We start from the raw sequence: 20,873 nt of genomic DNA, 5'->3' as shown, positions 1-20,873 counted from the left end.
AAATATAGGACTAACTCAGAATCAAGAAAGAGGAATTACTAGGTGCCAGTAGTGGAATGGGAACTGCTGCTGCACAGCCCACAGGGCCTGAGAATTGCTGTAGGCCTGAGGAGCTGTGGTCTTAGGCCCCATGTGGCATAGGAGTTAGGCCTCACGAACAGCTGAGAGATGAAATGGACTCTGTGTGAGGCCAGGAGCTAGGGACAGGACAAAGATCAGAAAGTCCCTGTCCATCAGGTAAACATATCAAAACACTGAGCCTCTTTCCAGTGAGGTGGTAGTGTTTTGATTCACACTCTCCATACAATGTGGAAACCCCATGCCAAGAAACTAATGTGAAAATGTGTTTGGCTTTGTAGGGAATTCAGCAGAGACAACCTCAAAAATTTCCCCATGAGGAAATGTCTTCAACCCCACACGATTTGTGGAATTACCTCAGGCATTAACTCTTGCTGAATAAGGACAAAAAATATATAAAGTATATGAGGAACTCCAGCACCACTCATTCATTCCTCCGTTCATTCATTCAGCAGTTTTCTCTGGACACCTACTATGTGCCAGGGGCTAGAGATACATCAAGGTACAAAACGGATATAAATCTTGCATTCTTGAGCTTAGGTCCTGGTTAGAGATGACAGACAATAAATAAAACACATAGTAACTCAGTAATGATAAGAGCTATGGAGAGAAGTTAAGCAGAGGAGGATGTCACAATTTAAAGTATCATGATCAGGGAAGCCTCACAAAGAAGGTGGTGAGAAGGTAAGCCAAAGGGATATTTGGAGCCAAGGGAACAGCAAATGCAGATGCCCGGAGGCAGAAGCATGACTGGAAGTTTCAAAACACAGCAAAGAGATCAGTATGGCTGGAGAGGAGCAAGCAAGAGAGAAAGAGCAATAGGCGATAAAACTGAGACAGATTGTAGAGTTTTTGTTTTCTTTTTAGTTTTTTCTTTTTTAACATATATAAAAATAAATTGTTGCAAGTCACTGGTTTTAAGCAGAGGAATGACATGATATGACACGTTTTAACAGGAGTCAAGGGTTACTTTAGAATTTTTTGACCTGAATAATTGGATGGAGGGAGTTGCAATTAACTCAGATGGGAAAACCAAAGTTAGACAAAAATTTGGGGGGAAGATAAGGAATTCAGTTGTGTACAAACCACATAAATATACTGAGGAGGCAGTTGGCTAAATGAGTTTAGAGTTAATAGAGGATGTCTATGCTGGATATATAAATTTGGAGGTCACAGCATGGAGATAGTGTGTGAAATCACATGACTGACTGGGTGAGACCACTAAGGACAAGAAAGAATATAGAGAAAAGTAGCAATCTAAAAACTGAGAACTGGGTGTGTTACAGTTTTAGGGGAGCAGACAATCCACCCATTCAACAAAGACAAGAATTATTTCTGATGAACAAGAAATAATAGACCAATTTGAAAAGTAAGTATGCTGAAAATGTTTAAGTAGTTAAATGAAAGATTAGCATCCATAAAACAAGGAGAGATCGTGAAATGTAAGCAGGTAGATATAAAGAAAAAGAATGAGATAGAAATCCTACAAGTGAAAAATGTCATAACTGAAATAAATCTCAATGAGTGGGATAAACAGTATACTAGACACAGCTGAAGAAAGAGACAGTAAATTAAAAGACAGAATGGAAGAAATCAACCAAAGTGAAAAACGTAAAGAAAAATTTCCTCAGGCATTTCTATTAAGCGGTGTTTTGGGACAAGCTCCCCACCTTCCAGGCCAGAAATCATTGTCCTAAGCAATCAAGCTTTTGGATTAGGGTCCAGAAGTGGAACAAAACTCTTAACAGAAAGGAAAGAGTCACAGTCTCATTGTGTTGTAACACTTTTAGGGCAGAGACCATGTCTAATGTCTTATTAAGTGTTGGACATCAGTAAGTGCCAAGTTAAATCAGTTTGTAGCAAGAGTAAGAATTGCCTGTTTGCAACTTCACAGAAAGGGAAAACATAGGATTTGATCTAGGCATGCCTGTCTGACCATTAGAATAACCACGAAAGCTGAATTTAGAAACGTCTTCCCTGCTGCTGGCTCAACCACTGCCTGGAGATGACAGCTGGCACAGATGTCAGGGTGGAGTCACTGGAGGCCCAGGAAAGGGGGCAGATCCCCATGAAGCTGGCCACACCACAGTGGTCCTACCTTCTCTCCAGTCAGTAGTGCCAGACCCTCAGGCAGTGGAGGTTAGAATAGGCCCTGTGAGGTTCACAGGTGGCAAGGGCCTGAGACAGAAGGATGGATCTTTTTTTTTAACCCCCAAGTTCCACTGCAGAGAAGCAAGATATTTTACTTCCTTGCAATTGGTTTCCTAAACAATTGTGAGATGTGGGTGGAAAAGCCCTCAGAATGCCAACAGCAGGAAGCAGAGGAACATACAAATTGTATGGCTTGTCAATCATTTGACATTTATTGAATATTTACAACATACAAGTTGCTGTATTCAGTGCTAAGAACAGACATGTGACATATGAACACACATGGGAGAGATAAGATCAACACACCTGAAAGCAAATAGGGAACAGTTAAGAATGAAATTACTAGCGGTGATTTATATGTGGAGGCAGGATAGTAAAGCAGTTACGGGCACTAATTTGGTGTTAGGCAAATCGGAGCCTGGTTTGAATCTGAACTTTATCACATGCTAACTGTGTTGAGTGTGAGCCAGTTACTTCACCTCGGAGCCTCATTTTTCTCATCTGTAAAATAGAGATACTATTGTCTACCTATTTTGTAGTTGTGAGGACTAAAAGAGATCATGAGTGTATGACATGGTGGTTAGGAGGGCCAGCTTTAGGATTAGACTGCCTGGGCTCAGACCTTGACTCCAGCACTTCCTAACTGTGGTCGAGCAAGTTACTTAATCTTGGTCTCCGATTTCTCATTCTAAAAATTGGGGTAACAACAGTACCTACACTATTGGGTTGACATGAGGCTTAAGTGAATTTATTCCACATAAAACTCTTAGAACAATCTTGGCATATAGTAAGAGCTCAATAAATCTGAGATGTTGATGACTGCACACAGCCTCCTGCTTGGCTCAATGAATTGAAGTGGTTATAATTATCACAAAAGATGTAGATCAGTGTTTTCTGGAGTTATCAGGAAAAGCTCAGGAAAAAGAGGCCTAGAAGGTGGGTAGAAATCAGAGAGGAAGGAAGACGCCATATCTGATGGGGAATAGACTAAGCAAAAGCTTTGGAAATCAGGACAGTGAGGCCGGCCTGACCAGAGAATATGCCAGGGAGGGGTCTTATTTAAAATTCATTCAAAAATTCTTTAAAATACCAGTTTCTACAATGTGGTGCCAGTAACAATAGCTACCCCTTACTGGGCACTTGTACTGTGCTAACTGCTTCATATTTTTTATCTCCTCTAATTCTCACAGCAATTCCCTATAAAGAGTAGTAGTTCTTATTCTTATTTTCTTCCAGTGAGAAATGCAGCTCAGAGCTAAACGACTTGCTTATGATCACCTTGCTAGCAAGAGGCAGGACTAAGGTCCGCACCCAGGTTTGTTGAACCCATTCTGGGCCTCTCTGAAGGAGGAACAGCCCCAGTGCAAAGGAGTTGCTACAGGGGTGGGCCTGTCATGAGGCCAAAGTTCTGGGGGGCTCTGCCCCGGAAATGCTCAGGCCCCTGTGTATGTGGAATAGAAGGGACACTAACAGCTGCCCCTTACACTGGAGAGTTGGGCTCCAAGATCCACTCCCAGCAGGTTGGAACCAGTGTCTTAATCTAGTGCAAGTCAGACCTTTGACCTACTTAGTGGATAGGCCCCATAGAGTTCTGGGATGGAAGCTGCAAGGCAGAGAGAGAAAGACAACTGTTCTGGCCTGCTGGTGTCTGTCCCCACCCACCAGCCTCTGCATCATCACTGGGCTCTCATCTCACCAGGCCCAGAGAAGGTCCACACTCACGGTCTGTCAACCAGCCACGCAGCGCAGCATCCCACCGTGCCTGATTTCAAGCAGCACCTGAAATGAGCCTGTGAACAATGCTGTGGAAGCAATTCCCAATCATTTCAAATTCCCCTTCCTTCCAGAGAAGCAGATTCCCACTTGTCCTTACCCCATACTCCTGTATAAAACCAACTTGAAGCTGCCTCCATTCAGTTTTGGCTGACCATTCCTATTTCAAAAGGAATATGTAAATATTCATTGCAGCTTTATCCATAATCTTCAAAAGCTGGAAACACCCCAGTGTCCTCCAACAGGCAAACAAATGATGGAATACTACTCAGCAATAAAAAGTAATAAACTACACTTGGTGGATCTCAAGTGTATTATGTTAAATAAAAGAAGCCAGACTCAAAAGGCTATACTGTGTAATTCATTTACGTGACATTATGGAAGAGGAAAAACCATGGGGATGGAGAGCAGACCAGTGGTTCCCGAGGGTTGAGGGTAGAGGAGGTTTGACTACAAAGGGGCAGCAGGAGGGAATCTTTTTGGGGTGATGTAAGTTGTGTTTCTTACTGTGGTGGCTGCACGATTCTATGCACTTATCAAAACTATTTATACAGATCTATTACAGAATTGGACATCAGAGATTGAGTTTCACTGTATGTAAATCTTAAAAACCCACCAAGCAACTGTTGAGGGTTTCAGAAAAATCTAAACACCAAATTGTGGCAAGGTGGGGAAACAGGGAACTACATTTAGACACAATGGTTAATTTATGAAGATCCCCCTAGAGAATAAAGGCTCACTTTATTCAATAACAAATGAATTTGCTGTTCTCAAAATGCACCCCATAAAACTGTTTGGACTGAGTTGGATCTAGCTGCATAAAGGACAGAGTTCACAGACATGTCTGATTGCTCACCTGCCTCTAAGAAATTACATAGTCTGTACTAGAACCAAATGCTCCAAGTTCAGTGAGCCAATATTTGAGATGATTGGGTATGGTAATGTTCCAGGAAAGTCTAAGAAATTGTCTTCCAGGGAATCCTGTCTCAGAATGCTTAACCTAATATTAGTATGACTCTCCCCAAGGCTCTTCATGAAGCTTACTCGGATGAACTTGAGGATCTCTGCTCAACTAAGGGAGTGTAACTTGGTGGCTTAGGTTATTCTTCCTTTTCTGGGAAGGTCAATTATATACCCAACTCTGAACATCTGCTGGCTGTGCGTCTTTCCTGGTCAAATGTATCATGCTAATAAGTTCATCAACCATAAACTCTACTGATGAATTGTTTTCCCGCTCACCTTGCTGTTGTGGAAAGAAAGATACACAAAGACAACCTAGGACCGGCAAAGATCAGATCCAGAGTTACGGTTAGGCTTCAGAGCTGTCCAAATTAGTCTGCTTCTAAAGAAAAACCACACTACAGACCTATTTTGCTCATAAACGACTTTTATTTTTGTTCTCAGTATGTGCCCTTGAAGGTTTCAAAATGTTGTAGTTTCTGATTCTCCTGGGACCAAAGGTAAAAAGCATCATATGGAAACACTCAATCTTGGCTCGTTACTCTCTCCTGAGCTCAGTCTGAAGGCTTCGGAGAGAGGGAGCAGCTACGCACACCTTACTCCAAGATGGGTAACACGGTGAACAAAGAATTAGTAAAACACAGACTCAGTCTGTAGAGGGCTTCAAATATACATATTCTATATATATAAACCTGTTATATAGGATTTCAACTTATTGGTTTCCTCGTGATTTGTAATTAAACGATAAAGATGGTGCACGCTGCTGATTTCCCCTTCTCAGCCCCCCTCCCTCCCCAACATAAATAACATTACAAAGATCAGGTGATCCTAAGAGTTTTAGTTGCTGAAAATATTTTGTTTTAAAAAATCATTTCCTCCTTCCTCCCTTGCACACTACCTCTGAGAGTCTGTCACACAGCAGCATGAAACGGACAAGACTGGGGACAGCAGGGAGACCTAATGCAGGGGCGCAGGACACTGCTCCTCATTGACTGGCACCTGATGGGCTTTTGCATTTCCACTGACAACAGAGGCTATGACAGGAAGCAGAGAATGTGCAATGTGGTTTTGTCTTCCCTCAGAGGAAGCTGGCTGGACCACTGAGAAAAGCCCTAAAGGCATCAAGGTTTTGGACACAGAGCACAGCTCCAGAAATGTCTTGGCTCAGTATTTACACAATATCATTAAGCTGCGTTTTCCTTTTAAGAAATTTCTTTCTAAAGATGCCTCTTCTGAGGTTGGTTGGGGGAAAGAAGGAACTTAAAATCAAAAACAAACTGAGTCCCACATGTGTAAAAGTCCTGTTACAAGTCTTATTCTCACACACCTCATTAAAAGTAGATACTGACAATGATTGGTTCCTTTTCTTATTCTTTTTTTTAAGAGCATGAGGAAAAAGAAAGAGAAAGCAGGAGTGCACTAAGGAGAGCGCCGTCCCTTCTTCAGCATTAAGTGGCACTGGATGGTCTGAATTCGGTTCTTGGCTGGCACAAACTCGGGCTGCAGCTTCAGTGTTGATTCATACCACACCAGTGCTTTTTCAAACTCTTCCTGTGAGGGACAAAGGGACAAATGTGAGAGGGATGGCACCACCAGACTAAATACACACTGCGATCTCCTTTTTCTCAAAAAGCACCTCTGCGCTAATGACAACCCTGCAGTATTTTTTCAATGGATCTACGTCTCCGCAGAAAACTCTGAGGTCTGGAAGTAAACAGCCGCTTCCATCCTCCAGGTACATCACAAAGAAAATCATAGCAGAGCCCAAGAACCAAAGGGAAAGGGGTAGAGCAGCTTTTACGAAGGTCAGACTCAGCAACGGGAATAACAGTGGTTGTAGTAAGTAAGAACTAATATCACTGAGTACCTAAATGTGCCAAGCACTGTGCTAGGTGACGTACAAAATTCTTCCACTGAATGTTCACAGAAACCTCTAGAACATGCTTGGCAAGTACTCATTATGCATCTGCCTAAATTTTCTGCTGTAGCTGGGAGGATGGAAGTAAAGTCAGGTATCTCAATTAGACTTGTAAATTTTGAACAGTTTTTTATTTTCCCTAGCATTTAAAAATACCAACTGGGCTTGGAAACGATCACTGCCATACTAAAGGTGTTAATTTTTTTACTTAGGCTAATAGTCTCAGAGAAAAGCCCAGACCAACTGGTTAAATGATTCCTTCCAGCCAAATGAGAGACAGAATTCCTCATTCATAATAGCAAATTTCACATTTACTGAGGACGAAAATAGATCCTTCACTTTAAGATGCAGAGAGGAATATCTGCACATTCAGCAATACCTACATGGCCAAATTATACTTCCAGCCTCTGAAGTCAAAAATGATACCTAAAGCTTATAGCCCAGGGCTGCTCATTCTATTAACTGTTACTGAGAATATCCTGGGGACAGCCCCATGCGAGACACTACACTTTACATGAAAGTGGATGGCACGATTCTCATGTTATATTCACTTATGGCAGCTTCTGGGGAGACCCTTGGGATTTTAAGTTCTGAATTGGTCCCTGTTTCTGATCAGAATGAGGAATCTGGATGACAGCTTTGCCATCTCCTCTGGAAATGGCATGCCATGAAACTAGTGGAGTTTCATCATTCATTGACTATTTGGTGAGCCCCTACAATGTGCCAAGCACTGTGAGGAGCTGGGAATAGGGAGATGAAGAGGAGTCTTGTCCCTAAGGAGCTTGTAGTCCAAAGGGAGAGACAACAAACAAAAAATTATAATATGAGGTGAAAATATGGCAAGAGAAATATGCACAGGGTGTCATGAATGTAGTGACTGGTACCTAGCCCAACCTGGAAGCAAGAGCGCATGTGTGTGTGTGTGTCTGCGTGGAGTGTTTAGGTGAGGTTTTCTGGAACAGGTGATGTCTACAGAAAATTGTAGGTAAATCTTTTTTTTTATTTTTGGCAGCTGGCTGGTATGGGGATCCGAACCCATGAGCTTCTTGTTACAAGGCTGTGTTCTAACCAACTGAGCTAACCGGCCAGGATAAAAATGACTCTACTATTAGCGTTGAACTCATGGTGAGGAACTACATAGTTGTAAATATCCAGATTAATTTCATGTATTATTTTTTAAAAATCCTTACAAACACTTATCCATAAAATATACCCTTGGTAGAGCTAGCAATTTTAGACATAAAACTTACAGGAAACTGTACAATAATGACATATTCAAAAAGGTTTGACATCAGAGATGAGCCACTGTGCCGCAGCAGAGTTGGCATGTTCTGCTCACACCCCCAGTCTCACCATTGCCACGTAGACGTTGCCCAGTGTGAAGTGGTTCACAGCAAAGTGTGGTGCGATCTCTACTGCCATGGTGGCTACTATGACGGCATCATTCCAGAGCTTGGCATTGTGCAAGATGTTGGCCAGGCTAATCAGGGGCACGTCCTGGGAGAAGGAAGAAAAATGGTGAGCAGGCAATACTGGGTTTTAAGCTTTCATTGTTGGTTTTTGTAATCACAAAGAATGCAGTCGGCATTTCCCGGTAAATGACAGAGTTGTGTAACTCAAAGTGCTTGTCTGCTGTTTGCTACTGGTCTGTGATAGATAACAGCTCGCACTAGAATATAAATCAATTACTTCTTTCATTGACCAAGTCTTGCCTCAAAAAACAAACAAAACAAAAATGTCTGCAGAAGTAAACAAACTGCTGAGTGACATAGTTGGCTTATGCTGCTGCAAGCTCTTTGTCTTGTTGCTGGTTGGTAATAAAAAGCCCATGGATTGATTAATACCTGTCCACAGACCACACTTGGAGTCAAAGAACCAAAGTATCTTCGACAAGGACCGCTGGATCAGCCAGAGCAGGGGTTGGCAAACGTTGGCCCACAGGCCAAATCCAGCCTGCTGCCTATTTTTGTAAAGTTTTACTGGAACACAACCATTCCCATTCCCCTTTTTTGTGTATGTTTGTATGGTTTCTGCCTAGCCCACACAACCAGACCTGGGGAGACTTTACTCTGTTCAGGGGAAAAGTGACAACAGGAATGAGACAAGAGTAAAAGTGCAAGGGAGGGGCGATATTGATATGAGAACAAGAACAAAGTCAGCACAACATGCAGCTAAACACAAAGCTGAGGGAGGGGACAACTCATCATCACCAGGCCCCAGGGGCCAAGCACACCCAGGTTTCTTCTCTCTTGCTAGACTTGAAGAAAGAAGGGAACATGGGACTCTGGAGCACCCAGATGGGCAAAATGGGTCAACACTGATGGACTTGCAGCTAGCACCACGGCAGCCCTGCCTGGCCTGGGAAGCTGGTAGGAGGCGATGGGACCTAGGGGGCAGACTCCCCACCTCCCACCCCATCCTCCTTCAGAGGACTGTTTCCTGCCCTTCACACCATCCACACAATGGGCCCAGTATGCACATCCCTGCAGAAGCCAGGGACACAGTACAGAAGGTGGGCCTGCAGATGTTGCTGCAGCTAAGCCAGAAAACATTCTGGGCAGGAAAACCAGGCGCACACATGCACAAGGCCTCTGGGTACTCTACCAGCCAGAATTAGACCAGAAGTCAACTGAGCTGGAAGTGAGATATGGATTAATGCAAAACTCAGCACTCATGGATACAAATATGCTGTAAAAAATACTGTTCATTCTGAGTCATCATAACAATAACTGGCCTTTTGGAAAAGACTGATGCTAACACATTTTTTTGTGTTTGATGTGTGTGTCTATGTGTGTGTCTAAATGGGGAAGTCAGACAAGGATTAGGAACTGGCCAGTGTATATGAAGGAATGGAAATTTGCTTCTGTCTCTGTGCATGGAAGCAAGCTCGGCCAAGTCTATATGCAAAACAAGTATAACTGGCCTCCAGACCCCTGAGAATAAGCTAAACCCAGAATGACTTCTCGGGTGGTAGCCTGTGGAGGCCAATGTATTTGGTGTACATTGGATACTAAATGATGTATACACACTCTGAGTACAGCAGAAGGGGTACTAAACAATGTAATATTGACAGTGATCTTGAAGGCCTTTTCCCATGTTCCAACAGCAAGGCAGGGGAGGGAGGCTCACTAGTGGGGATAACTCACAGGACTGTGGCACAAGCTGGGTCATAGGTTCTCCCACCCCATCCTATCCTTGCACTACTTGCTTACTGGCTGAGCGTGAGGAAGCCCACTAGAAACCTCAGAATAAACCACCTGGGATGGAAAGACCCAAGGGACAGAAAGGACCAATGGCCTTCTGAGTCCCACTCACCTTCATTTGGTGTGGAGCATAGTGGAGAGCCTGGCGCAGGCAGTCGATCGCCTTCTTGCCTTGGCCTTTCACTCTCCAGTAGAGGGCTGCCATGCTGGAAAGGACCCAGGACGTCTGGTTCTACAAAGGAATGGTTAGCTAAGGCTGATGTCTTCAATAACACACCAGTGTAGTACCAAGATTAAGCACAGTTACATGCATCATGACCATTTAACTGGTACTCAACATAGGTGCTGGCACTCTGCTAAGCACTTTATGTTTGTCCTCTTATTAATCCTTAGAAAAATCCTATGAGCTTCCTATTACTATTTTGGCCTTTTTATAAATGAGAAAACTACGATTCAGAGAGGTTAAGTATCTTGCCCAAGTCTACTTGACTACTAAATAGCAGAACTATATTTCTTTTTTTATTTAAATTTATTTAAATTTTGGAATAAGCAACTCATTCACGTTTCAAAAACCAGGAAGTATGCAGTTATGCAGTGAAAAGCCTCCTTCCCATCCTTGTATCTACTGTATGTAAGTACACACTATTTTTAGTTTCTTATGTGTTCTTCTAGAACTTCTTTATGCTTCATTCCGTACAAGCAAAGATGAATAGAGAATTGTACTCCCATGCCCCCTTTAACCTATTATTTATAGAAGAGGTAACCCTGATCCGCTCTTTGCTTTTTTCACTAACCAATTTACCTTGGATATCTTTCTACATCCTTGTATGGAAAGCCTCCTCATTCTTTTGTTAATAGTTGCACAGTATTTCATTGTACCATTATTTATTTATTTATTTATTTAACTAGATCCTTAAAATGAATATTCCCCTCTCCCCCAATTTTTTACTGTTATAAACAATGCTGCAAAAAGAATCTTGTATAGGTGTAACTTTGCATTTGTACGATGCATTTCCAGATGTGGACATGCTATGTCAAGGGGATATACACATCATTTTGATGGATATTGCCACATTGTCCTCCATAGCATTGGAACCATTTAGTCTTCTGCCAGAAACATATGTGCATCCTGTTTCCTTACAGCCTCATCACAGAGTCTGTTATTAAACTCTTGGACCTTTGTCAATCCAATGGGTGAAAAATGTGGTTTTACTCTGTATTTCCCTTCTGATGAGAGGAGCTGAACATCCTTTCGTATCTGACAGCCTTTTGTATTTTTCCGTGAACTTTCTTTGAGGGAACTAAACTTTAGTTCATTCAAAATTCTTATCTGTTCCTATATTTGTTACTTTTTCTACTTGGTCTTTATCCTGTCTATTGGAAAAAGCTCTTTATATATTAGGGAGACCAGTCCCTTGCCTGTGATATGATTGACACATTCGTTTCCCCAGTCTGAAGTCTGCTTTTGGACTTATGGTGCGTTGTGTGTTGCAGGAGGTTTTGATTTCTACAGAGTTCTGTTTATTAATTTATCCCTGATAACTGTGGATTTTTAGTTGTAATTAGGCCTCCATTACTCCAAGGTTATCATGAAATTTTATCATGTTTTTTTCCCCAAAAAACTTTTGTAATTTCATTTTTCACATTTAAAAATTTGATCCATCTGAAATTTAACCTGGTGTAAAGTAAAAAATACGGCTCCAACTTAACTTTTTTCCAGATGGCTACTAAGTTGTCCCAATAATATTTAATGAATAATTCATCTTTCTCCCTAGTGAGATGGCTACCTTTGCCATATACAAAATTTCAGTACTTAATTTAGATCCAATTTTGGATTTTTCTATTTCATTTCCCACTTTTGATTAATGGTCTCTAACACCCAGCCATTACAGAAAAGGCAATCAGAAAACTTACTGTGCTTCCCATCTTCTTTCTTTCTTCCAATCTAATTTTTGGTAATTTTATAATTGTACAGTGACAGCACATACAATATTTATATTCTGATCTGTCACCCTATGCCCCACCTTTGTTTTAGTATTGGTTGTACAGCTGAAAGTATTCAGTGGTCACTGACATTTCTTTTGTGTGGTTTCTTCAATCATCTCCTGGTTGACTGAAGTTCATCTTCTAGTAATTTCCTCAAGAAGGGTTCACGGGAACGATATGTTTTGAGATCATTGTTATCGGCTGAATTGTGTTCTCCCAAAATTCATATTTTTAAGTTCCAACCCCAAGTACCTCAGAATGTAGCTGTATTTAGAGATCTTTAAAGAGGCGGTTAAGTTAAAATGAAGCCATTAGGATAGGGTCCTAATCCAGTATGACTGCATTTATACAAAGAACCAGTAAGGTTCTATGTGCACAGAGGGACAACCACGTGAAGAGGTGGCAAGAGGGTGGCCATCGGCAAGACAAAGAGGCCTCAGAGGAAACCAACCCGACCAGTACCTTGACCTTGGACTTCCAGCCTCCAGAACTGTGAAAAATAAATTTCCGTTCTTTAAGCCACCGAGTCTGTGGTTCATTATGGTGGCTCTAGCAAATGAACATATATTCAAAACTTTCTGTTTGTAGCCTTCATATCTAAAAGATAGCTTGGCTGGATATCAAACCACAGCTTATTCTTTCCTTAATAATTTACTGGCATTTCTCTGCTGCCTCTTGGCATGCAAGGCTGCTGCAGCGAAATCTGAAGTCAACCTGATTTGTTCCTCCTTGTGACTTGATCTTTCTGACTGGCTTCCCAAAAGGATTCTTTTATTTTTAAATAAAAGGATTTTTCTTTAATGCCAATTTTTGACACACACACACAAAATTTATATAATTATGAATATATATAATATATAACATAATATAGTACGGATATAATTATATAATAAATATATATTAAATATATAATCATATAAAATATATATTTATGCTGATAAGCACAAAATAATGAATATCCCAGAAACTACCATCTAATCAAAGAATGAACTTGTGAGGACACATCGACCTATGTGTCCTCACACTATTCCATCCTCTTACCTTTTTTCCAGAGGCACACACTATTCTTGTCTTTATTATTTGATTGCTCCTTTTAAACAGTCTATCACTTGCACAGATGTGTATTTACCCCAATGATGTAGTATCAGTTTACTTCTCCCTGCACTTTATAAAAATGGTATGCTGTATGAAGTCTTCTGGGACTTGGGGTTTTTACTCAATACTATATTTCTAAGATTCATACATGCTGTGTGTAGCTTTAGGTCATTCAGTTTCCTTGTGGCACAAGTAAATGTCCATTAAGTGAATATACTACAATGTGTTTATATACTTTCTGTAGATGGGCATTTGAGTTTCCTGTTTTTATGTCTTCTGTTGCAAATAAATGTGCAGAGTTTCTCTAGTCTAAAGTAGATACCTAGGATTAGAATTATGGGGTCATAGCACATGCAAATGTTTAAAAAAAACAAGAGAATGCCCGATTGTTTCCCAAAGGTGTTGTGTCAATTTACAATCTCATCAGCATTGTTTAAAAGTACCTCTTGATCCATATTCTTTCTAATACTTGCTATTAGCAGTGGGGGTAGAATGGCATCTTTACTGTGGTCTTATTTTGCATTTACTGATTATTAGTGAGTTTGAGAACTGTTTCTTGTGTTTATTTATCTATCTCTTCTTTCTGTGAACTGTTAATATCTCCTATGCTTTTTTCTATTTTATTACTTATCTTTCTCATCAATTTATATGTTCTGCATTTTAATCCTTCGTGTAGGTTAAATGTTGAACACATATTTCCTGTCTCTAGCTTACCTCGCTTCAATTAAAAATTTTTTTAACTCTAATGTAATTGAACTTATTAACATTTTCTTTTACAGTTAGTGCCTTGGTGTCTTCTTTAAGAAACCCTTCTCTACTCTACAGCCAGAAAGATCATCTCCCATATTTTACTCTAATTTTTAGTTTTGTTTTTAATACTTGGTCCTTAATTCAAGTGGAACTGAGTTTTTGTGTAAGATGTAAGGATTTGAAGTTAACTAAGCAATTGCCCCAGCACAGTTTCCTAAATAGTCCATCCTCTTCCCATTCCTCTTCAGTGTCATCTTTTTAACATATAACAGTTCTGGAGCTTTCTACTTAGTCTTCAGCATACTTTTGTTTACCCCTGAGCTAACAATAACATATTTTGTTTTATAATTTTTCATAAAAGTAAGGCAATTCTTACAACTTTTTTTTCAAGAGTGCCATGTCTATTCTTTACTCCTTACCCTTCCATATAAATTTAAAAATCTGCTTTTCAATACCATAAAAAAAACCTCATTGATATTTTGATTATAATAGCATTGACTCTATAAATCAAACTGGAGAAAACTGACATGTTTGTGATGTGTCTTCTTATCCATAAACATTACATATCTCTGTTTATTTAGGTCTTTAAAAATGCCTTTCAATAAAGTTTAATCACTTTCTGCACACAGATCTTGCTGATTTTTTGTTAGATTTATTACTGGAAACATTTTTGTAACAATAGAAATAACTTCTTTTTTTGCTGTTATATAGAAATGCAACTTTATTTATTGATTTTACAGGCAGCCACCTTGATAAAAATGTTACTACTTCTAAACCTTTGTCTGTAGATTCTTTGGGGTTTACTATGTAGATAATCACATTACCTCTGAATAATATTTTGGGTTTTTTTCCTAATACTTATGCTGTTATTGACTTACTGTACTTGCTAGGACTCTCAGTACAAGGTTGAAAAGAAGTGCTGATGGTTTGCATTCTTTTTCCTGATTTTGAAGGTTTTAAAAAAATATTTCCCCCATTATGAATCATCTGTGAAGTAGATATTTTATTGATTCTCTTAATCAGATTAAGGAAGTTCCTGTCTATTCTTAATTTACATTTGTTTTATATCACAAATGGGTACTGAATTTTATCAAATGCAATCTACTGAAATGATTTCATAATTTCTGTTCTTTAATTTGGTGGTCAAAGTACATCTTTTTTTTTAAAGAAATATGCTGCTGGATTCAGTCTGGTAATATGTTGGTTTTAATATCTGTTTGTGACATCAACTCTCTTTAATTAAAAATTATGTATAATAATATATGTACACACACACACATATAATTTTTCCTTCTTATAATGTGTGATTTTGTTTTTAAAGTTACACTAGTCTCAAGGAAATCAGTTGGGAAGTTGTTCCTTTATCTATTGTCCAGAAGTCTGTTTATATTGGAATGAAGTATTTCTAAAAGTTTGGCAGAATTCACCTAAAAAGTCAATAGAGTTTGTTGTATATTCTTTGTGAAAATATCTTTTTCTTTTAACCTATTGCTATAATTTATTTGAGAGTTATAAAACCCTTCAACTTCTTTTTCTTCTTAAATCAGTTTAAATAAATTATATTTTCCTAGGAATTTGTCTACTTAATCTGTTTTCAAATTTATTAGCATAAAGTTGTAATTGTATCCTTTTCTTATCTCTTTAATTGGGTATAGCTATAGTTTTCTTTCCTCCTTTTCCATGATATTGGTTATTTGTGCCTTTTTAAAATAAATTAATTTTTCCAAATGTGTGTTTTACTAGTTGTTTCAAGGAAACAACTTTTGGATTGTTGGGCTCCATTCTATTTTTGTTTTCTATTTCTTGATTTCTACACCTAATAAAAGAACTTAGAAACACACAAATCAAAAACTGATGGAACTAAAATAAGACATAAATTCATAATTACAGTTGGATATTTCAGCATGACTCTCAATAATTCATAGAAGTAGACAAAAAAATCAATAAAGATAAAGACATGAACAATGCTATAAACCAACTTAACCTACATGACCGGTCTAGAATACTCTACCTAAAAACAGCAGAGAATGTCATTGCTTTCTAGTGTACATGAAACATTTACCAAGATAGGTCATATTTTAGACCACAGAACAAGTCTGAATAAACTTAAAAGAACTCAAATCATGCAAAGTATGTTCACTTACTATAATGGAATTAAACTAGACGTCAATCAAAGAAAGATATCTGGAAAATATCCAAATTGTTGAAAACCAAAGAATACACTTCTCAATATGGAGCTGGTCAAAGAAGACATCAGAAGGAAAATGATAAAGAACTTTAAACTGAATGAAAATGAAAATATGACAAATCAAATTTGTCATAAACTTAGAGGACATTTTTAGCACTAAGCATCTAGAAAGGAAAGAGATCATTGCAATGTAAGCTTCCATATCAAGAAACTAAAAAAGAGAAAAGCAAATTACATCCTAAGCAAGCAGAAGACAGGAAATTTTAAAGATAAGAGCAGACATCAATGAAAGAGAAAACAGAAAAATAGGGAAAAATCAATGGACCCAAAAACTGATCCTTTGAGAAGATCCGTAAAATCGTTAAACCACTAATCAGTCTGATCAGGAAAAAAAGAGACAAGATACAGAGTACTAATGTCAGGATTAACAGAGGGTGCACTATCTGTAGATCCTACAGATACTAAAAGGATGATAAGGGACTAGTATGAAAAACTTTATGCCAGTAAATTCAGCAACTTAGGTGAAACAGATACATTTCTTCAAAGATAAAACAGACAAAGATCACTTAAGAAGAGATAATCTGAATAGCGCTGTATCTAGTAAAGACACTGAATCTGCAGTTAAAAACCTCCCACAATGAAAACTCCTAGCCCAGATGGCATCACTGGTGAATTCTACCAAACATTTACGGAAGAATACCAATTCTCTACAAACTCTTTCAGAAAAATAAAGTGGAGACAGCACTTCCCAACTCATTATATGAGGTCATTATTATCCCGATACCAAAACTTTACAAAAACAAAAGAAAAAACAAACCACAAGCCAGTATCCCTCATGGACCCAGATTCAGGCACAGACTGACTGACCTATCAGTAATGGAGAAAGGTGCTTATACTGATGGATTTGCAATTTCTTTCTGTAGATTTATCCTTTTGGCTTTACATATTTTGAGGTTATTTTATAAGTTTAGAATTGGTGTATCTTTCTGGTAAATTAAACTTTTTATCATTTCATAGACATTCTCTCTGCCCCTAATAATTTTTGTCTTGAAATATTTTTCAGGTAATTAGTATAATTATATCTACTTCCTTTTGATTAGTATACACCTGGTATATCTTTTCCCATTTTTAAAATCTTTTTATTACGCTTTAGAATTGACTCATAAAAATATATATCTCCTTTAAAAAATTTCCAATTTGAAATTATTGTCACTGTTATATTACAAATTGTTTTTATTTGTCCAAATTCTTGATTGCTTTTTTCCCTCCTTTTTTTGTTTTTTTGCTTCATTATTCATTATTTTATCCCCTTCTTACTTCATTATTTTATCCTCACAGGTTTGGGATTTGTGCATTCTTTTAATGTTACCCTTAAATTTTTACTCCAAATATTTAATGTAAGAAGGGCTAAGCAATATATTAACTAACTCTTCCTGAACAATAAAAGGGCCTTTGAACACCGTCACTCTGATCATCCCACTGTCAACATACATTCTATTTTGTACAGTATTTCAGTTTAGTCATTTCTTTTAAAATCCCACAAATTATTATTTTCCACAATGCTTGTTTGGGTTTGCATACCTGTTTACCATTTTATTTGCTTATTAGCAAATCTTCTTGTGTCTCAGATAATCCTTCTGTGGTCATCATATAGAAAGGTTCCTTTAGGGCAGGGCTCTTGGTAGTAAACTTTTCCCAGTTCTTTATTTGTTAAGAGTCTTTATTCTTCCCTCATTCTAGGTTACATGATTCTAGGGGGCCTGGTATCCTTTCAAAATTGTCATCTGGCTTTAACAGTTGCTATTAAGCAGGCTGTATTTTTAGCCGTCATTCCTCTGTAGCTGATTTGTCCATTCTCCCTGTCTCCATGAGGGCAGAGATCTTTAAGATTTTCTTCACTGATTTATCCCATTCACTTAAAATGTAAATGTCACACAGTAAGCCTCTACTAAACATTTGTTGAATGAATGAATGGCTGCTACGATATTTATCAAGCTATGGTCTCTCAGGTCCAAATCCAAAATTCTATTATGTGCTTTATGATACTGTGGCTGGAACTCTGCAAACCACCTTTTTCCTTTGCTAGCAGGCTTCTTGTTAGGTTCTGCAAATGTGTGCGCCTGGAGACTGGAAGGCAAGAGGGAGAAGGGTCTTCTTTTGTCCTGTTTGCATCTTGCTACTGTCAGTGTCGTTCCAGCAACCACACTTTGCGCTGCTGCACCCCAGTCTCCAGCTTCTCTCAGCACTCTCAGACCCAGGCCTCACTGCACCCCTTCAGGAGCCAGGCTGTACTCCCTCTAGCTCTCCAGAGCTCCTCCTGCGAACTTCTAAATTCTGAAAACCCCAATCGCTTGCCCTTTTCTCCCATTCCTAGAGGTAGGAGCTGTTCCCTACAGTTGTTATCTCTGGTTTCCTCAGTATTTCTTTTTTCCTCTTTCAGCTCTCTACAACAAGGTAATCAATTCTATTAACTAAATTTGCTCCTCTGAAATACCTAGTGTCATTTTTGTCTTCCTGACAGTACCGACTGAAACAGACGCTTTTAAGATATCTTTGTCTTTGCTGTTTTGTAGTTTTACTATAATGCATGCAGGTGTGGATATTTTTTTTACTTATCCACCTTAGGATAAGTGATGCTTCCTAGTTAATTTTTTACAAAGCCTGCAGCTCACTATTTAATTATGTCTAACCCATCTAACCCATCTAACCCATCCACTGAGTTTTTGACTTAAACAATTGAATATATTTTAAATTTAAGATGTGCCAATTTGCTTTATAAATTTACCAAATCATTTCTGATACTATTTGTTTTCTCATCTTTGTGATCACATCATTTAAACATTTTATGAAGAAAAATTTTAAATACATACAAACATAGAGAGAGCAGTATGATGAACTCCTATGTGCTCATCACCAGCTCCAACACTTATCAACTAACGGCCCATCCTGTTTCATGTGTACTCTCATCCGTGTTAATTTGAAGCAAATCCCAGACTTCATATAATTTTACAGTAAATTTTTCAGTGTGTACCTCTAAAAGATAAAAATTCATACTTAAAACATAAGTTTAATACATTATGCCTAAAATATTGAAACTTATTCTTTAATACCAACAAGCATTTAGTTGGTGTTGTTATTTCCCCCAATTGTTGTGTAAGTTTTGCTCTGCTTTTACAATTTGAATCAAAATCTAAATATGGTCCACACACTGCAATTGGTTGATGTGTTCCTTAAGTCTCAATCTCTAGAGTCCATCTTCATCTAATTTTTTTCTTCACAAATTTATTTTTGCAGAAGAAATAGGGTTATTTAACCTGTAGTTTCCCCTGTCTGGACTCTGCTGATTGCATCCTTATGGTACAATTTAACATGGTCCTTGGTCCCCTGTGTTTCTCTTAAATTGGTAGTTAGAGAGGCTGGATTGGATTAAGATTTAACTTTTTGGGAAAGAGTAGGGGCAAAACTTTCACAGTGATGTGAACTGCCAATGGTACATACTTACTGTCAGGGTGTCTGTTTGTGATGTCAAAAGCCAGGGATGATCACTGTCATAAATTTGTTAGGGGCTGCAAAACTATAATATTCTAAAAACTATAATAATATCACTCCTAGTTTATTAGTTGGAATATCCCTATAAAGAGAGACTTTCTGTCATCAATTATTTGTTTACCCCAAAGTACAGTTAATTTAGGAAGGAAGGATACATGATTATTGCTTTCTTATTACAGTCATACCTTGTTTGACTGGGATACATTCTGACAAATGTGTTTTTAGGCGATTTCATCATTATGTGAACATCATAAAGTGTTCTTACACAAACCTGGACAGTATGGTACACTACACACCTAGGCTATATGGCATAGCCTATTGCTCCTACACTGCGCTATTATGTTATGACAGCTACAATGTCACTAGGCGAGATCTTATGGATCACTGTAGTATATGCATATTTTTGTTGATCAAAATGTCATTATGCAGCACATGACTGTATTTACATTTAAAAAAACAAGCTGTTCCCATGCATCCTATAAGACAAAATCATAGTGAACTTTTAAAAAATTTTTTGGTGGTTGGTTGGTATCAAACCCTGGACGTTGGTGTTATCAGGACGATGATCTAACCAACTGAACTAACTGGCCAGCCCTTATCATAGTGAATTTAGTAGTTTAAACATATGACGGCTTTCATCCATTGCACTTATTATACTCTTGTTGCTCAAATCATCCCATCTTTGGCCAATGGGAGCTTATTTAAGTTGGCTCTGAATTCTTTTGAAACCACCTTTGTTATCTTCAGGAGGTTTCGTGCTTTCCCAGACTTGGTAGAAGTTATTTCTCCAAGGAAACCTAGTTCCTTTTAGTGGAAAGTGGTAACTAAAGATCACAATCTGTACACTACGGGTGCTTATTAGTACTGGGCCAGTCACTGCTTCTAGTCTTTTCAGCAAATAAAGTCAGGAAATGCATATTTAAAAAATGAGAAAACAGCTGATAACAGCAAGGTCAAGCAGTCGGATTCCTGTTACCAGCCAGATGGCAAAAAAAAAAAAAAAAAAAAAAAAAGATAAAACGCATCAGAATTTCTTACTAATATTTCCAATTTGGGACATCCATGTAGATCTTTAATTAACATCATCATTCTCACATATGTATTTCCTTTGATCTGTACCAAAAATTCCAGTTCTCAACACCAACATAATTATTCATTTATTTCTCAATACATACACCAACAAGCTCAGAAGAACATTATCAATATTATTAACAATAGCATA

The 20,873-nt window shown here is 38.4% G+C and overlaps 1 protein-coding gene across 3 annotated transcripts in view; it reads right to left on the bottom strand.

The window, feature by feature from the left end:
- Positions 1-5,383: 5,383 nt before the first annotated feature.
- The window catches only part of TTC17 (tetratricopeptide repeat domain 17), a 131,622-nt gene continuing 116,132 nt past the window's right edge, over positions 5,384-20,873 (bottom strand). For all 3 annotated transcript variants that reach the window (XM_063092905.1, XM_063092907.1, XM_063092908.1), the window contains 3 exons: positions 10,196-10,315; positions 8,234-8,377; positions 5,384-6,513 (listed from right to left, as the gene is read on the bottom strand). In XM_063092905.1, the coding sequence (XP_062948975.1) occupies positions 6,382-6,513; positions 8,234-8,377; positions 10,196-10,315 (396 nt within the window). In that variant the 3' untranslated portion in view covers positions 5,384-6,381. The remainder of the gene's footprint in view (positions 6,514-8,233; positions 8,378-10,195; positions 10,316-20,873) is intronic.

Source organism: Cynocephalus volans, chromosome 4 (genome assembly GCF_027409185.1).
Source record: "Cynocephalus volans isolate mCynVol1 chromosome 4, mCynVol1.pri, whole genome shotgun sequence".
Lineage (NCBI taxonomy): Eukaryota > Metazoa > Chordata > Mammalia > Dermoptera > Cynocephalidae > Cynocephalus > Cynocephalus volans.
Note: the sequence above shows the minus strand (reverse complement) of the source record. Positions and strands in the feature narration are given on the sequence as shown.